This window comes from Botrytis sinoallii (genome assembly GCF_014898435.1).
Source record: "Botrytis sinoallii strain Bc 23 chromosome Unknown BSIN_003, whole genome shotgun sequence".
In the NCBI taxonomy this organism is placed as follows: domain Eukaryota; kingdom Fungi; phylum Ascomycota; class Leotiomycetes; order Helotiales; family Sclerotiniaceae; genus Botrytis; species Botrytis sinoallii.
Genome location: NW_024066030.1, coordinates 1,659,283 through 1,675,633, shown reverse-complemented (window position 1 = coordinate 1,675,633; position 16,351 = coordinate 1,659,283). Strand labels below are relative to the sequence as shown.

At 44.3% G+C, this 16,351-nt stretch overlaps 5 protein-coding genes across 5 annotated transcripts; 3 read left to right on the top strand and 2 right to left on the bottom strand.

Annotated features, from left to right (window-relative positions):
- Positions 1–1,208: 1,208 nt before the first annotated feature.
- Positions 1,209–4,571, top strand: EAF02_002191 (uncharacterized protein; the record flags this gene model as incomplete). The annotated part of the gene is made up of 2 exons (XM_038898239.1): positions 1,209–1,432; positions 1,487–4,571. 2 exons carry the CDS (start codon positions 1,209–1,211, stop codon positions 4,569–4,571), a joined length of 3,309 nt encoding a protein of 1,102 aa, XP_038761931.1.
- A 1,549-nt stretch (positions 4,572–6,120) lies between these two features.
- On the bottom strand, positions 6,121–8,996 carry EAF02_002190 (uncharacterized protein; the record flags this gene model as incomplete). The annotated part of the gene is made up of 2 exons (XM_038898238.1): positions 6,121–8,794; positions 8,854–8,996. The coding sequence occupies 2 exons, from the start codon at positions 8,994–8,996 to the stop codon at positions 6,121–6,123; spliced, it is 2,817 nt and encodes a 938-aa protein (XP_038761930.1).
- A 447-nt stretch (positions 8,997–9,443) lies between these two features.
- On the top strand, positions 9,444–11,005 carry EAF02_002189 (uncharacterized protein; the record flags this gene model as incomplete). The annotated part of the gene is made up of 4 exons (XM_038898237.1): positions 9,444–9,672; positions 9,750–10,039; positions 10,098–10,206; positions 10,266–11,005. The coding sequence occupies 4 exons, from the start codon at positions 9,444–9,446 to the stop codon at positions 11,003–11,005; spliced, it is 1,368 nt and encodes a 455-aa protein (XP_038761929.1).
- A 1,043-nt stretch (positions 11,006–12,048) lies between these two features.
- On the top strand, positions 12,049–12,765 carry EAF02_002188 (uncharacterized protein; the record flags this gene model as incomplete). Its single annotated transcript, XM_038898236.1, has 2 exons — positions 12,049–12,217; positions 12,329–12,765. 2 exons carry the CDS (start codon positions 12,049–12,051, stop codon positions 12,763–12,765), a joined length of 606 nt encoding a protein of 201 aa, XP_038761928.1.
- A 2,084-nt stretch (positions 12,766–14,849) lies between these two features.
- EAF02_002187 (uncharacterized protein) lies at positions 14,850–16,152 on the bottom strand (the record flags this gene model as incomplete). Its single annotated transcript, XM_038898235.1, has 2 exons — positions 14,850–15,349; positions 15,399–16,152. The coding sequence occupies 2 exons, from the start codon at positions 16,150–16,152 to the stop codon at positions 14,850–14,852; spliced, it is 1,254 nt and encodes a 417-aa protein (XP_038761927.1).
- Between the last annotated feature and the right edge of the window lie 199 nt (positions 16,153–16,351).

The window sequence follows — 16,351 nt, the reverse complement described above, 5'->3', positions numbered from 1 at the left end:
TCCAAGGTTCGTGACGCCGTCAACAAATGAAGGATGGATGAGTTCTATTTTTATTCCTTTTTTTTTTTCTCTCGGCCGAGGGATTGGATACCTGGATCGTAAGGGAATCGTGGAAGCTTTGAAAGCTTACCTAGTAGAACAAGGATCACATTTTATACATCGTACAAAGAAAGGCATCTTCCGTCGAGGGGGTGATTCTCAACAGGGATTGAATTATGTACATACAAACATTATTAAACCTAGGTAGGTAAGGTCCCGATTTTCGTCATCAGTGAAATCTACGATAGATAATACGATATGGATATGGATATGATATCTATATCTGGTTCCTGGGTAGATGGGAGAAGGGTGATGGGAGATGGGAGATGGGAGAAGAGTGAGGATTGAAGAGTATGCTCAGGTGATATCAAAACTACGATAATTAGCTGATCAACCAATGTAAACAAAAACATGTCAAATGTCATTCATCAGCTAGCGAACTACCTACCTAGGTACTCACATATAGATATACATCCAATTGAATAGATTCAAAACGCGTAATTCAATACATCATCGGTATTCCATTCTATTTACTCCATGAATGAATTCAAATTTCTTTCTTTCTTTCTTAAAAAACAATCCCTTGGTACACAAAGTAACGAGGGTATGGATGACAAGGATAACACCAGCCTTCACCATTCTTTCTCCACGATCTCAGCCACTCCCTTTAACTCTTTCTCACGCCTTGCACACAGATGAGAGGTAGCATTTTGAACAACTTTCGACTTAATCCACCGGAGACCCGCTTCATTCCAATCAAAACGGATCCCATTTCTCTCTTCTCAAATCAATTCTTTAATATTTCTGGAGTGTCAGCTTTTTTATGATTTATGCTGCATGGAACGGTCTGAGATGCGAGGGTTCTAACGCGATTTCGTACCTACTCGGCGTTCGACTTTGGAATATCAGTTGAGGAATTCCCAAATACAATGCTCAGCGAGAGCTGGTGAGGGAAGAAAGAAAGAGAGAAAGAACGAAAGAACGAAAGAAAGAAAGAACTTGGAAGTTATCATACACGCTCGAGACCGAGATCAACTTTACAACTAGGAGAACACAACCTCAACCACGACCTCGTCCTCGAGAATTACCATATAATAAATCATCATTGGATTATAATATAGTCTTACTTTCTTTGAAGCATTAATAATACCTCACTCTCTTTCTTCATCATGGCCACGAAACTCAAAATGGCGGGCATGCATACCGCTGGAATCTTCTCGGATATGACGGTTGATGGCCCAGTAATTGGTACTCTGGTTGTTATCGTTGATCGAGCCAAGAATTTACCAAACAGAAAGACAATTGGAAAACAAGATCCGTATTGTGCAGCTCGTCTGGGAAAGGAAGCAAAAAAAACGGAGACAGATAAGAGAGGTGGACAAACCCCTCGATGGTAAGTGCCCAATGAGGAGTTTATGTCTGCTGCATTACTGACGAGGCTATCTAGGGATCAAGAGCTCCGATTTACTGTTCACGATTCACCGGATTACTATCAATTGAAGGTCTCAGTATTTAATGACGACAAGAGAACAGATTTGATAGGAGAGACTTGGGTAAACTTACAAGATGTCATTGTTGCAGGAGGGGGACAAAGTGATATATGGCATAACTTAAACTTCAAGGGGAAATATGCGGGAGAGATTAGGGTCGAGATCACATATTATGATAAAAGACCCAAACCAGAGAAACTAGAGAAGAAGGAACCCAAACAAAACTCATCGACAATTACTCCATCTACATCTGTGCAATCGATAACGGATTTCGGAAGTGTGAGTGGAAGTGGAAGTGGGAGTTTGAGAGAAGGAGTTGGTGGGCCAAGACAATTAGGGGTGAAACCAATTGTTAAGAGGCGGCCTCTACCAACCGATCCAATTACTGGAGCTCCAGCGCAACCTCCTGTGGCAGCACCCGCGCCAGCCCCGATCCCTGCTGCGGTATCACATCCTGCCGAACTTGTTCATACTCCTCCACGAGGATATCAGGCCCCATCTACAGTAGACCATGTGCAAATGACCCCTACTCGTGGATATAGAGACTCTCCTTCTGCGATACCAGATCATGTCCAAACCCCACCTCGAGGCTACCAAAACCCACCGACTGGAATACCAGATCATATTCAGACACTGCCGCAAGGATATAAGATGTCTCCGAATGGTATGCCGGATCATGTCCCACGAGGATATGCAAATCCACCGGTAATTCAGGATCAACCTTCGCCTCGTGGATATTCAAGTTCTGCTGCCATGTCTGATCCAATGCAAGCGCAGCGTGGTTATCATTCTCCTATTGTTGGACAGGAGCACGCGCAAACGCCACCGCGTGGATATCAGAACGGATTCGCTCAGGATCAATCGCCTGTACAAAGAGTGGAATACAACGCACCTTCAGCCCGGTATAACCAACCCCAAGGATATGATATTAGTCCAGGATCGACCCCATACGGAGGACCCCAAGACATGATGGTCGCAGCACCACCAAGTTCCCAACCAATGCGGAACAACGATAGATATGAGATTCACGATCCAATGTTGAGAAATGATTACGAAAACGGTCATGATATGAATCAATACGCGGCCCATGAAGCGGATCCTCGCGACAGATATGGAGGCTCTCGTATGTTAACGTATGAGCCTCAGCAGTCAGGTCCATATGAACTTCCGATGAGCCCTGGTCCTCCGCCACCTCCCCCTGCTCATGCAAGCAGACACGTGAGTTCGGTGCCAACTCTCGCGCAACCCAAGGCTGTCCATGGCCGGCCAGTCAGTCGAGGAAATTCCAATCCATACAACACTTCCATGGATGATATGCACCGCCACTCAATGCCTGCTCATACACAACCCACTTCAGCTTACCAGGCCTACAACCCACCAAAGAACGATGACCAATTCCGAAGGTCCGGAAATGGAAACCCTTACCCACCCCGAAAGAACTCTTATGATTCGAGAGATTTGAGGTATAATCCCAGTTATGATGACATGCAGCCGACTGTCGAGGATGCCCCACCCACACCAGCTCCAGGACCAGGACCAAACAGTTATCAGGCTGCTATACCGCATAGGGGTAGTGCACCAGGTGCCATGCAACACCCAGCTGAAGGGATGTATGACCAAGTACCGGCACCATTAAATTTACGACATCGCCCTAGTCGCAATAGTATTGCAACAACTGCCCCGAGTCATCAACATTCGAATAGCTCAGGTGGCTATCCGACATCCAGTTCTATGTCTTCTGTCAGAGATGGGGCTTCTGTAACCTCTAGAAACTCTTATGGCCAACTCCCATCATCCCGCCAAGACAGAAGCCAGTCCCTAGGTGTGCAGAATACTAATGGAGACTATGGTTTGCCTGAGATGCCACCAACTTTGGTACCGGGAATGGATCCAATCATTGCAAAGGAAATCTCGGATCGGATTTATCACGAAAAACGAGCAAGTTATAGCCAAAATCCTGCATCTTCGCAGCGAGGAAGATATCAAGAGATTCCAAGACATCAGCCACAACAGATTCAACAGCCAATACCCCTTCCCTATCATGATAATTCGGCTGTCGTCCCATACTCACCACAAGCAGCATATGACGATCGCCAAAGTCGATACGCTGCGTCTACGGCTATGGTGCCAGTAAAATCTAGGGGCACGTCGCCTAATCCCGGAATGGATAGACGAGGAAATTCGCCTAACCCTATGGATCGAAGAGGCGTGTCTCCCAATCCAATGGACAGAAGAGGTACCTCTCCTAACCCAGCAGTCATGCGAAAACCGGTCAGTCCTGCCCCGGAGCCTCGAAGATTATCTGGTATTGCATTCGGGCCAGATTCATATGATGTTTTCAATCCAAGTCTGACAGGATCGAAATCTGCAACGTCTCTAAGTGCTGCTTATGATCCTAAAGATGATCCCGATGCCAAAATCATTACTTATGATGGCAGGGAAATTGATCCAAGTGATCACATCCCTGAGTCTAATTATGCACCACTCCTTGAACAAAAGGGACCAAAATACGCTTCGCAAATGCCAGATCGCAATTATCGACCTCCACCAGCAGAATACCCAATGCCATCAAATGGTCGTAAGCAATTACGTCAAGCAGGAAGGCCTCAGTCAATGGCTGTCTCTTCCCCAATTTACTTCAGCGGCGGCATTCCTGACAACCCTCCAGCTACCGCTCATAGGAAACTCCAAAAGAAGTCAAACCGCATGTCGGCACAACCTGCATACCATTCATCCCCAAATGTACCGATTTACAAAGAACCAACTTATGCATCTAGTAGAACGTCAATGCAGAGACCCTCAACGGCTGAGTATTCTCATGACAGTTATCAGTCAAATGGTTATCAGTATGGAAGTAGCCCTGGAGGTGGATATCGAGGGGCGGTTGGGCCAGTCGTACCAGCGAAAATTCCAATGGCATTACCGGCTCCAGCTAGTAGTGGCGCAGGGAGAGGAGGTGGAGGTGGGGATGCGTGGGCGCTGTTAGAAGAAATGAAGAACATTGACTTAGGGGCCCCAAGTTCCAGAAGGAGAAGGCACTGATAAAAAAAATTAAGCTCGAGACGAGTGTAGGCGGCGATAGGGTGGTGCGAGCAGGAAAGGGAGAAAACATAATGTGTTATATTTTTTGTACGATTGAGATAGGATATATCTGGTGGCTGCTTGTTTTCATATACCTTTTGCATTTTCTTGCATTCTTGATTATTGCACTCATCTTCTGCGTTGGATTTAGACTCTGGTATCTCGAGTGTCTTATATCAAGGCTTTTATGGGTATATAGCAGGCACGGCGTTTTTCTTTGAGCAATTGTGCTCTGTTAAGATAGGGAAAGATGATGGGTAGAGAGCAGTGGACGGGATAATGGGGAATTCAAAAGGCATTGGTTGGGGAAGGATGAGGGAATGGGAACAGACAAGCCCTTTTCGGGTTTGGTAGGACAGGATGAACTGAGAAGGAATGGAGACTTGGAGAATATATCAAAATTGGGAGGTTAGGAATCAAATAGGTGGAGGGGTAGAGGAAGGAAGGCAAGGACGAATGAAAATGCAAATGAATATGATATCAAATTTATACACAACACCCACCCGTGAATAATATGTGTGTAATAAGTGAGCCAGTTCAGAAATAAATACATGCAATGGATCAGAGGATAGACATTTTAACGCTAGAAAGCTTTCATTCACTAGGTACATACATACCCGTCTTTTTCCTCCCCTTCAGCCTATCATATTCCCTCCCCCCCAAAATATGGGCATCTCTGAAGTATTCATACTCGTTCCTTTCAGATATTAGAGAATCAAAACACTAATTAGTAATTGAGATAAATTGCCTTTACACTCTTTCTTCCTCGTAACTTTATAATGGATCTATGTTTCCCCCATTCAACTTAGCGTATTCAACGCTACGCTATGCTAATTCATATCATACGTATGCGTCGCGTGCGTGTTTGTTTCTGGGGGGTAGGAGGGGGGTAGGTAGGTAGGTAGGTAGTCGAGTATTGTTTTTATGAGTGGAATGGGTGGAATGGGGAGTTATGTAGATAGGCAGGTATTTATGTATTTATGGTTTGATTTGATGTGGTCGCTAGCAGATGAGGATTACTCAGATAACTTACCATGAGGGGAATCTGGTTGGGCGTTCAATGTGGTGGTTTTGTGGGTATTGTTGGGGGTTTGATTACTGGTTTGAGGGGAGAGGGGAGGAGATGAGATGAGATAAAATGGGAGGGAGGGAATGAGATATTGTGGGATAACCTTGGAAAGACAAGGTGGACAAAATCGGAGCCACTATTAAGGTACCTATGATGAGTGAAGTACACGCATGCACATTGAGAGTAGGAGTGGGAAGAGAGAAGAGAGAAGCAAATATCAGACATGTGTAAAAAAAAAAGAATTGTAAGATATATTCATCATCCTATATCAACAGACCAACGCCACAAGCAGCCAATCGGCATTCCACCCATCCATCATTCATTGGTATCCTTATCGAGCCGTCCTAATATGTCATACCATGCTACGCGAAAAGACAATACGCCCCTCCTGTCCACGCATCTCTACTCATTCTTCCAATACGAGTACTGAGCACAAAACAATTATCTTTCTCTAGCACTCGACTCGCCAGATCTCCCTTCTCTAGCTTTGCCCTTCCCCTTGTCTTTTTCTCGCTCCCTTTCCCGGGCACTCTTCCGCCTAACCCCCGTATATACATCATTAAAATTCATTACCACACCTAAGAACCTCATGTCTGTGTCTGGCTGATATGCCAAATCGCCGAGCAACAGCGAAATCCTCGATTTGAATTGCGTTCCCAACCCACTCAATCTCTCTGCTAGTAAGGGGAATTCTTCTTCTTCGCCTTGAATATTCGAAAGATTGAGATTTAGAAGTGCAGGATTAGGGTTCTCGAATGGAGATCTAGATGGAGGATAATCATCGAAACGAGTTCCGGGTCGAGAGGAGGCAGATGTGCCTGGGCGCGGGATGGATGGGGAACTGGCGTTTTGACGTTTTGAGTATTCGGTTACGCTGAAGGAGTACAGACCGTCAACTGCGTCGCGGTATGAGAGCATCAATCTAAGAATCTCGCCTAATTGAACCATGAACGTATTATCATCAAGATCATTTGAATGCTTTTTCTTGGCGCCTAGCAGACCTTTGTGTGTGATGGCGTTGAGATATTTAGTATGCGCTTTGATAAGATCGTCAAGTGTGCAACCATCTTTGTGGATAGCGGATTGGAGCTCATCCCAGGAAGACTCGATGACTTCAAAGAGGATATAGTATTGCAGTTGCGCGATAAAATGAATCATTTCTGCAAGGACACCGCGAGTCTGTTTCCACGATTGATGGAAAGCGGGATCTGGAGATCCAAGTAAGACGCCACGGGCTCCAGTCATGCATTTACGCCAAGTGGTCGACAAGGCAAATTCAACACGCTTGATGCGCCATAGGAAGTTGAATACTTTGAGGTATTGTCGATTACCCCATTCCGTTACAACGACATCGACAGGAGCATCAATTTTGTATTCAAGGGTGAAACAATCCCAACCTATATCACCGTGTGAAAGTTGTAACATACGGGCATCGAGACGGCGGAGAACCTCGGGCGAATCGTATTGCGCATTAGAGCCACGGATAGCGTGCTCAAGTTGAGCGGTGAGAGTATGACGATATTGAGCGCCTGCAGGACGATCAAGATTTGATGCAAGAGACTCCATGAGTAGAGCGATAAAATCTCCTTGCCCTAGGAGGATATAATTTTTAAGAGCCTTGAGATGTTCGAACAAATGGAACTTCTCTGACATTAAGTGGATTAGTCGGGCCATAGTCGTCTTATAAGCCTCATCGATCCATGTCTCTAAAGTCGCAGTATCACCGTACCGTAGTTCTTTCGAAGCATCCTTTGAGTACTCTTCCACCCATTGAGAATCCCCGCAACCATAACGGATAAAGTTCAAGGATTTACCAATCAGGAAGACCTTTTGAGCAAAGTCCTGGGTGATGATACTCGGTACCATATCTTCATTAAGTTTGTATTTGTCCTCCCATACACTGCTAGCACCTCCTCTATTTCTGCCATCTTGGGCCTCCTGGATCGCATTGGGATCCTGTTCCGAAACAAAAAATTCATGGTATGGATCGGATAATTCTCCATCATATATCCAATGTCGAAGCATATCATAAAACGGCCGAGTAACATGAATCAGCAACCGTTCGGCGAAAGCTCCTACCATTGGATCCCCGTGTGACGATGAAAATCCATGGATCAACGTGATGAGTTGGCCACCCTTTTTACTTTTTGATTCCTCGCTAATCAAGCTCATCAATCTCAAGCCCATCGTCGCTTCTCGGGTCCACACTACGCATCTCTTAAGAGTGACTCCTGCCTTTCCAACACCTCCTCTTGGTTCATTCTCGTCTAGCGATGAAAGTGCTCGTCGGATTTGACCTTCTAGTGTTGCTACTAGTCCAAGATATGACCTAAGCTCGCCTGCAATAGCGGCTCGTAGACTCTGTCCTAGGAGACCACCGTCGCTTGTCTGCACAAAACCAGATAAACTTCTGTATAATAACGATGGCTCAGCTAATGTATGAAGAATTGAAATTATCGGTACAGGTAAAGTATCGGGTAGTCTGAGGCTTGATTGGGCATCAAATGGTAAATTCGAGGATGATAGGCCTTGTAATGTGAATGGCAAGTCCCTAAGTAGTGCGGTTTCTGGGGGATCAATCTCGACATAATTTTCGGCCAGTAGAGCCGTCTTCAGTGCGACACCCTCACGCTGGCTACCTGGTGTCTTCGCAAATACCTGTTCTTCCTCCTTTCTGTCTTTCTGGCCCCCTTCTCGTTCCGGTAACTTCCTCAGTCCAGAAGGCGCAAAAGCATCGTCAAATTCTCTCTCTTCTCGCGAAGTTTGGCTTTGAGAGTCAAAAGTCCCATCTGTTTGAATGTTTCGACGGATATCTCGAAGAGGAGCAGCGCTGGCAGTATCTTGGTCCTCGGCAGGTCTTACAGACTTCTTCTTATTCACTGGACTCATAAAAGGGCTCGTCAGTCCAGAAGGTTTGGGTTGCTCTTGGTCGCCTAGTTGATAGAGAAAGTAAAGCACTGCCCATTTTTGTGTAATGACCGGTATGGAGAGGAGCCGGCTATATAAGTTTGTGAATCGTAAAGCTTCATTAGGACTTGGGTTTGTTTGTATTAATCGTTTCTTTATCAAATCGGAAGCTTGATTTACATCTGCGACAACAGCAGTTGTTCTTGAGCTATATAAATTGCAAAATCAGCATTCCATAATACTGGGCACAGTTTCCAAAGTCAATACCTTCCCAAAATTTCCCGTACGAAGTCGGTAGCATTGCTTTCTCGTTCTTCTGCGTCTGCAGGATCTTCTCCAGGAATATCTACTTGAAATCGGCGCACTAAGCTGTCAATAGCAGTGGAGATACGAGTACTTCGTGAGGACATAATTGCATCGTTGCGATAATTGAATATCTGCGACCTTATCTTAATCCTCAGAGAATCATATATTCGTTAACCTTCATGAGAGTTGATCAAAAGAGTGGACGCGTTGATAAGGATCATACGCGATGATTTATTTACTTCAATTTTGAGGGGTTTGGTTTGATTTAGTGACAGTACAAGGGAGGTAGGTAGGCTGGTAGGTTACCCTAGAACTCCAGATTTCTTAGATAAGGCTACAAGGCCAACCGACTCTCTCAACGTCACCTCTATGTTATGCCCCGAGTCGACCATCATTCAATCATCAACCACGCCATCAAATCAACGGTTCTTATTTTGAATTTGTGTTATCTAATTCTTCCGCTACTGCTCCATTTATGGGCGATAGAAAATTGAAGGTTTTCGCGCCTTGAGAGCGTGGTCGCGCGAGCCTGAATAGCTCCTACAGTCATCATGCCAGACATTGATCCAGCGGCCTTGAGTCGCTCAAGTGTGACGAACAAGAGTCCAACTCCTGTTCTATCTAACAAATCACTTACTGCGACAACACCGGTACAAAAATCTGCAAAATTCAATCATGTTCCGCCGCGCATCGACCTTGAACCGTTGTATACGGCAGTCAAGTCTGCCATTGGCGAGAATTTTGGGATATACAAAGATTCAATTGGCTTGTTTCTTATGGGTATGTGATGAAAGTTATCGTCTCTTGTGAGGGGCGATAATTACGCGTGTTAGCATTATGTTAATCCTTTGTTCCAGGGCACATGAACCAAATTGAACTTTCGTCCCGAATTGATCATTTTCTCATAACAAATACTGGCGAAATTGAACATCTTCACAATCAACTGATATCCGCCATTTATGCGAACACAACTCGTGAAATGCCTGACCAGGGCGTGGCAAGCTGGGTCAGTGCAAATGATAAACCTACGACAGGAGCTGGGAGCAAGCCGGTCAGCGGCGATGCGGCAGAACAAAGACTTAAAACAGAAGTTATGCAACTACCGAGTCGTGATAGAAGGAGGTTGAAGGATCTTTCTCAGAATGATGTAAGATTTATTTTGCTTATATGGAGTAATTATGAATCTGTGCTAAATTGCTGTATAGTTCGACCCGTTCGATGCATTTGCGACGATGCTAACCGAGCATCGCCGACCGAAGCCTGCACGACAGCCCGAGATTGTGCCTGCTAGTGCTGGTGGTCTGAATAAAACTAGTAAGTTATGCATAACCACCGAACCTAGCAAGTTCAATAGTACTTACATGTTATTCAAGATTGGGATCTGGAAATTCGGAAAAGATATGCTTTACCTCTAGCCTCGGAATCAGGAGAGTTTCCTGACATGACAACTATCGAATCGCGAATGCTTCCCATATGCTACGAAACAGGATTAGTCAATGGCCATGTCCAAGATGCCGCTCAATTCATGTCTGTGGCAACAGAAACCTTTATCAAAGAGGTATTATCATCGATATTCAGCAAAACGAGAAGCAATGGACCTGGGTCTACGGGTAGTGCTGGGACAGGCGGGGGTTCCTCCTGGGTGCAAACGCACAAGTATCGCAGGCAGCTAGAAAGGGAGGAAGAATCCTCGTTGCGCAACGAAGTCCTTCGAGACAAAAACGGCTTATTACCCACCGAGGCCCGCGCAGCAAGTGAACGAGGTCCTCTAGGCATGGCTGATGTACGAACCGCACTTGAGATTTCCGATTGTGGTTTAGGGCAAATGCCAGTCGTTGTCCAGCAAATTATGTTCGGATACCAAGAGGGCGAGCTAGAAGATTGGGACGCATTTACACGGCTTGGGCCTCAAGGAAGAATCATTACTGAGGATGAAGATGGCGACATCGAGATGGGTGGTCTCGAGGTCAACGGATTAACTAATGGCGTCAATGGGCACGCGATAGACGAACCAATGAGTGATATCGAAGATTGGGGATGGGAAGGGGCCGAATATCAAGATCGAGCTGCATTGGATATGGTACTAGATTCATGTCTAGCAATTGGAGCTTAACGCGTAATGTTACCTGCGGCTGGGTATGGCGTTTGCATTGAGGGTTTCAAAGGCGTTATTAACCCACTTGGGGGCAGTGGTGTAGCATTGGCGCAACGGATATTGGGTGTTTATGTACCAGAATACTGTATAAAATGATCATAAAAGGGAGGGTAGAGATGAAGGGCGCTTTGGGCACGGTTGGGTATAGGGGAACTCTGTACACGATGATACCCATGAACTGGCCAGGTAGGCCACTTATTCATAGTACTTGAATGAAGAAAGAAGCTAAACGATAGAGTGTAAAATATTATTTATATATTAGCGAACAACCTCAATTTATCGTTATCAGTCATGCTAAGAACAATCTCTTCGTGTCGTTTGTACAAGATGGTTTCAGATTTGGGTAGAAGGAGGAGAGAAAGCGTGACATCCCTATCAATTAATTCACAGTTGTTGGATGTGACTAGATTCAACCTTAAAATTGAGGCAGACCAGTTTAATCCCTACATCGCTCTTATTCTTCAACCACTTCGAATTTCAACCTATTATTAGCTTCAAGCAGATTAATTTATTCTGGATTAGAAAGCTACGACAGCTTCAACTTTACATCCATTGCGCATCCGTTTCAATAATTACATTCGTTGCTAGCCAGATTCTTATTACAGGGGTATTACAACCACCATATATGACCCCCATTCGGTATGTTACTCCGGTGTTAGGTTTAATCGGACTTAGTAGCTTAATCGAACCCAGTATTTCTCAACCCTTGAATAAATTCTAAAGCAATAGCAATAAAGGGTGCTGCTGGACTTGCCAATCTTATTACCGAATTTGAAGGCTCAGTTTATCATCATGTGCCGGGCTATATCGAAAAGTTCTGGTCAAACATAATCCCGATAGAACTGCAAGTGCCTACAACCTCGATGTCAAAGATAGTATCTTCTACTGGCACTTTGCTGGCTGAACTTCATGTCGTTAAGGATCTGGGAGAATGGGTTTCCTCCGTCCAGCCCTATCAACTCGCTAACAGCTAAGTTCAAATCCCTACTACACTCTATCCTATGGCTCAAAACAGCGATGCGAACTATGGGCAGCAAGCAAGCATATTGATTGCGTCAAAGCACGCAATACAATTATCTAAGATTTGTCCCGGAGCGGATGTTCAAGTCCTAGGACTCATTGAGAGCGGACCCAGTCTGGTTGCAGACGACGCGAGAGTTCTTAGGTTTTGTAAGATGGCTTGAGATTTTCTAATCATCTGATTTAAGCGTTGCTTTTTGCATACATTCCATATATACAATTCAATTTTGGAAATATGGACTTTTGATAGAGTATGGGTAGTCAGCAATGAAGTATTCAGTATTACAAAGAAATCCAGTGACTTTGCACATATTGTAGCTAGAAACATATCTTTGGATATCGAAGATACGGATCTGCAGGCAATATTGAAAGAGAATGATCAAGGTGTTTTTGTTGAAATAGCTGATTCCCCGAGACTGTATCTCGAAGAAGATGTGTTCTTCAGACCGGACTGTCTTATAGGACCTGGTACAGTATGCTTCAAGGCTCGTGCAGCACACACTCGAGGCCAAGACTTGGTCGTCAAATTCGTCTGGACCGAGACGGGATCTGCGGGGGAAAAAAACTACTTGCACTTACAAATAGCAAGAAGGCTTTTGGCATTTTCAAGCTCGAAGCGTACTGGGATTTGGGGGATATTGCTAGTTTTCAACATCGGCAAAGACTACAACTCTGCGAATCTTACAAATTTCATTTGAAGAATCAGGAGGATGAAGCGTTTGTAGGAGTACAGGTAACACTCGTCGTTTGCCCGTCAGAGAGAGACACTTTCAACTTGTATATTGAATGCTCAAAATTCTATAACCTACAATTCGAGTGTCTCGTCATTTCACCTTTCGGATGATAGCTCGATGATTTCTCCTTTATGGTGGAGCTCATTACAGTTTTCCGCGATATCATTAAGGTGCTTAATCTCTGTATCTCGAAGCTAATATTCTTTACTGCAACATCAGTCGATAGAACATCATCATTGTTTTTTTATTATTTCTTGATTCTCTTACAGGAATACTCATTGATCTAAATAAAGTGTTTGATCTTACAGAACCTTTATTAGAGATTTAGCTGCTGATCGGCATCTTGGGATTCATGGCCTGCGGCATCCTAGACAACGATGATCATATATATCGCTATAATCTAGAATCTCTATTCTACATCTTCCTATGGCTGGCAATATGCTATGATGGAGTCACTTCTAAGTATATATCGGCATCAAGTTGTTTTTATGCTTGGATGGGCTTATCATGCACGGGCATGAAATGGGGTGATCTCTTCAGAATCAAAAGTGCTGATATGCAGCCGATGGAGTTCTCGAAGCTTGTGGAGATGGAGTTGTATCTGCTGTTGGCGATAAGATGTCATAATTTGCTGTTCCCAATGCAGAATAGGAAGATATTCATAGGTACGAATCCAAGTCGTGCTGCAGCAGAACGACTTTATAAAGAGATGATCGCTATGTTTGAAAGCTATATTTATTTGTAGAAAGGAGAATCGGAGAAACTTTTGCAATATACCATTTAAAGATCAAACTATTTGTGAGTGATTGTATTAGGAATATTAACATATTTAGACAGCTCAAGAAATACAAACTAATCTCATATCCAACCACAGCGCAAGAGTAAGAAAAGAGACGCCTAAAGGGCTTTGGCTAATTACGCCAAAGCTTTCACTAGTCTTTATCAAAATTGAAAGCTCGAGATGCCGAATACTTCGATTGACAGTAATCAGTCTAAATATAATTCTGCTTTTTCGATGGATGACGCTACACATTATATGATTCTCTTTCAGCAATCGAACCCTATATAAATCGCTTCCTAGCATTACGTCAACCACCCAAAACTTTCTGTCCTTCTGAAGTCGCTCGAGCACTTACTCGTCCGGATCTTTAAGCGTTGGGTTATTCTTGCTGGCGCGAAGCCATGCCAGATATTCGATCGATCCTGTTTACGATGCGAGAGAACAATTACGTTGAGGTCTTACAGAAAGGCGTTGTGCTTGAAGGAGATCTTGGAGCCGGATTAGCAAATGTGGTTGGACCTATCAGAGTACAAAAGCCCCTCGCTTGATTTGCATTTATCTTCTAGGGAATTATGCAATTAGCACCCTGGAGTTTGTGATTATATCTAGGCTTCTACATTCAAATCCATAGAAATATTCACTTGATTATTAGAGTGTTGTGTTGTGCTGAGGAGTCGTACTATTCAAGCTCATTAACAACCTTGGCAGCCTACGAATACTTGATTTTGTGTTTTCTGACAAGCCATTTCAAATATTCACCTATTTCTCCCTTTGAGTTAAGGCAAAGCGATTTTGTTCCCTCGTTTCATCTCTCAACTTTGTCATGGGCCGATTTTAACACCGTGAATTGTCCTCGGCTCGTTCTACTCTACCTGTGTCGCAACAGCCATGCTGTAACATTTCAATCTTCCTATTTTGGGCTGCCATCCGGCATTAAATCATTTGATATCGAACTTCCGGCCGCTATGTGGAAATAAACGCAGGATCTTGTTTTCTATGGGGTTAGAATAAGTTTAGGTAGACCTGTTGACGGACAGGAGGAGTCAAGCAAGAAGGTGGTATTCGAGAGACTTGGTGAAAAGTCTGATGATTAGGGTAGCTGGTTGAAATTTCACCAGTGTTAGTACTGCAAAAGAAAAGTTCCAAATTCTATAGATCTCTTTTCATTCTCTAAAATTGGGGTAAATGAACATCCCCGTAACTAACAAATAATGAGGCTTCATCTCAGGATGTTTTCGCCTCTAGATATTCACATTTAGCTCAAATATCAGCCTTCATTCGTCTTCGGACGATCTGTCAACAATGGCCCTTGCATAACTTTTGGCCCGTGTGGCTGCAAATCCTGAATCTTGCAGTTCATGACCCCTAGTGACTCCAACCTTGAGCTGTCCCACATTACATAACCCCACGATCTTAAACAATCTCTTCTATCGCGACAGGAAACATAATTCTCCCCATCTAAGGCGGGATCCCATTGTTGGATAGACCAAAGCCATGCCTGATTTGGCCTCTCATTCCCTGTAGGTTGTGGCTCTAGTACAGTTTTCCGAAACTCGATATCTTGCATGATTCGCATGTCACGCGAGTGAAAGAATCCGTCCAGGGTATCCGAGAGGAAGTCGATGGGGGCGCGAAACACCCTATACTCGGCAGCCTCTTCTAACAGAAGGACTTGATCATATTCCGAGTTTTCGTTCATCACCTCGTGGAGGAATCCGAAGCCAAAACTCAATAACTTTTCGGTCATCTCTCGGTATTGATTGTAAGCTGAGTTTGTTCAATTAGCTTTCGAATTCTCATGGAAAACGAGACTCACTCTTATCTTTGGTCCTTGCTGCAGCCTTCTCCATACTGTCATTTGGATCTAGGTCGCGGTATTCTTGCCAGACAAATAGGTTACGAAGTTCAGCCGAACACTCTCTAAATATCGTATTGTATTGCCTGTAAAAGAAATCACGCATGCACTTAATTTCCTCTACCTCCCAAAGCTCAAACCTAGAGAAGAAGAGGTTGTTGAGTGCTTCAAGGGGAGATGACCAGCTTGGACGATAAGAAGGACGGCATTCTCTTTCAGAGAAAAGTATACTGAATGTTTCCATTCTCAAAATGCTACGCTGAACTCTGCACATCTCAGCTTGAGTAGGTAAGGGCAGATTCATTTTGTCTCCAGTCAGCGGATGATGTGATAGCGTCGATCGAAAAAAAGCCATAGATACATCGCGGAGAGCAGGTAGAAATTTCGATATATATATGAGTTCCGTGGGTGTAATATCCAAGGAAAATGTATTATTTCTTCCCTTATCATACTCTCCCAGTAGCTGCTCCACGTCGATGAGCCATGATGACCCACGCTCAACAAAGGAGGCTCGTACTACACATCGTGCTTCATGGAGAATGGCCGGCGTGAGTTCAGTTGCAATGACAGTCGCGAATATTTCCTCACGCCTCCTGCGATAGGCATTGTAAAATAGTGGAGATGAATGTGCGAGACAGTTGAGGGTGGTAATGTCAGGAGCGGAGCAGAGAATAAGCTCCTTTAGCTCTTGTGGCAAATCATCAAGCTTTGCCATATCGCAGTTTTCTTTTATCCTACAAAGTCTAAGAGATGAAAGTTATGAAGAACTAGAATACAATCGAGGCAATTGAGGTAGAAAGGTAACACCGTTTGCGTGTTCGGTGAGAAATTGTGGCCTAGTTCCGTGTAACACTTGGGTTTGTCTCATGGTAGAAGGTGTCACTAGAAGTGCAAACGGCTTTTGTGGGGTTAGT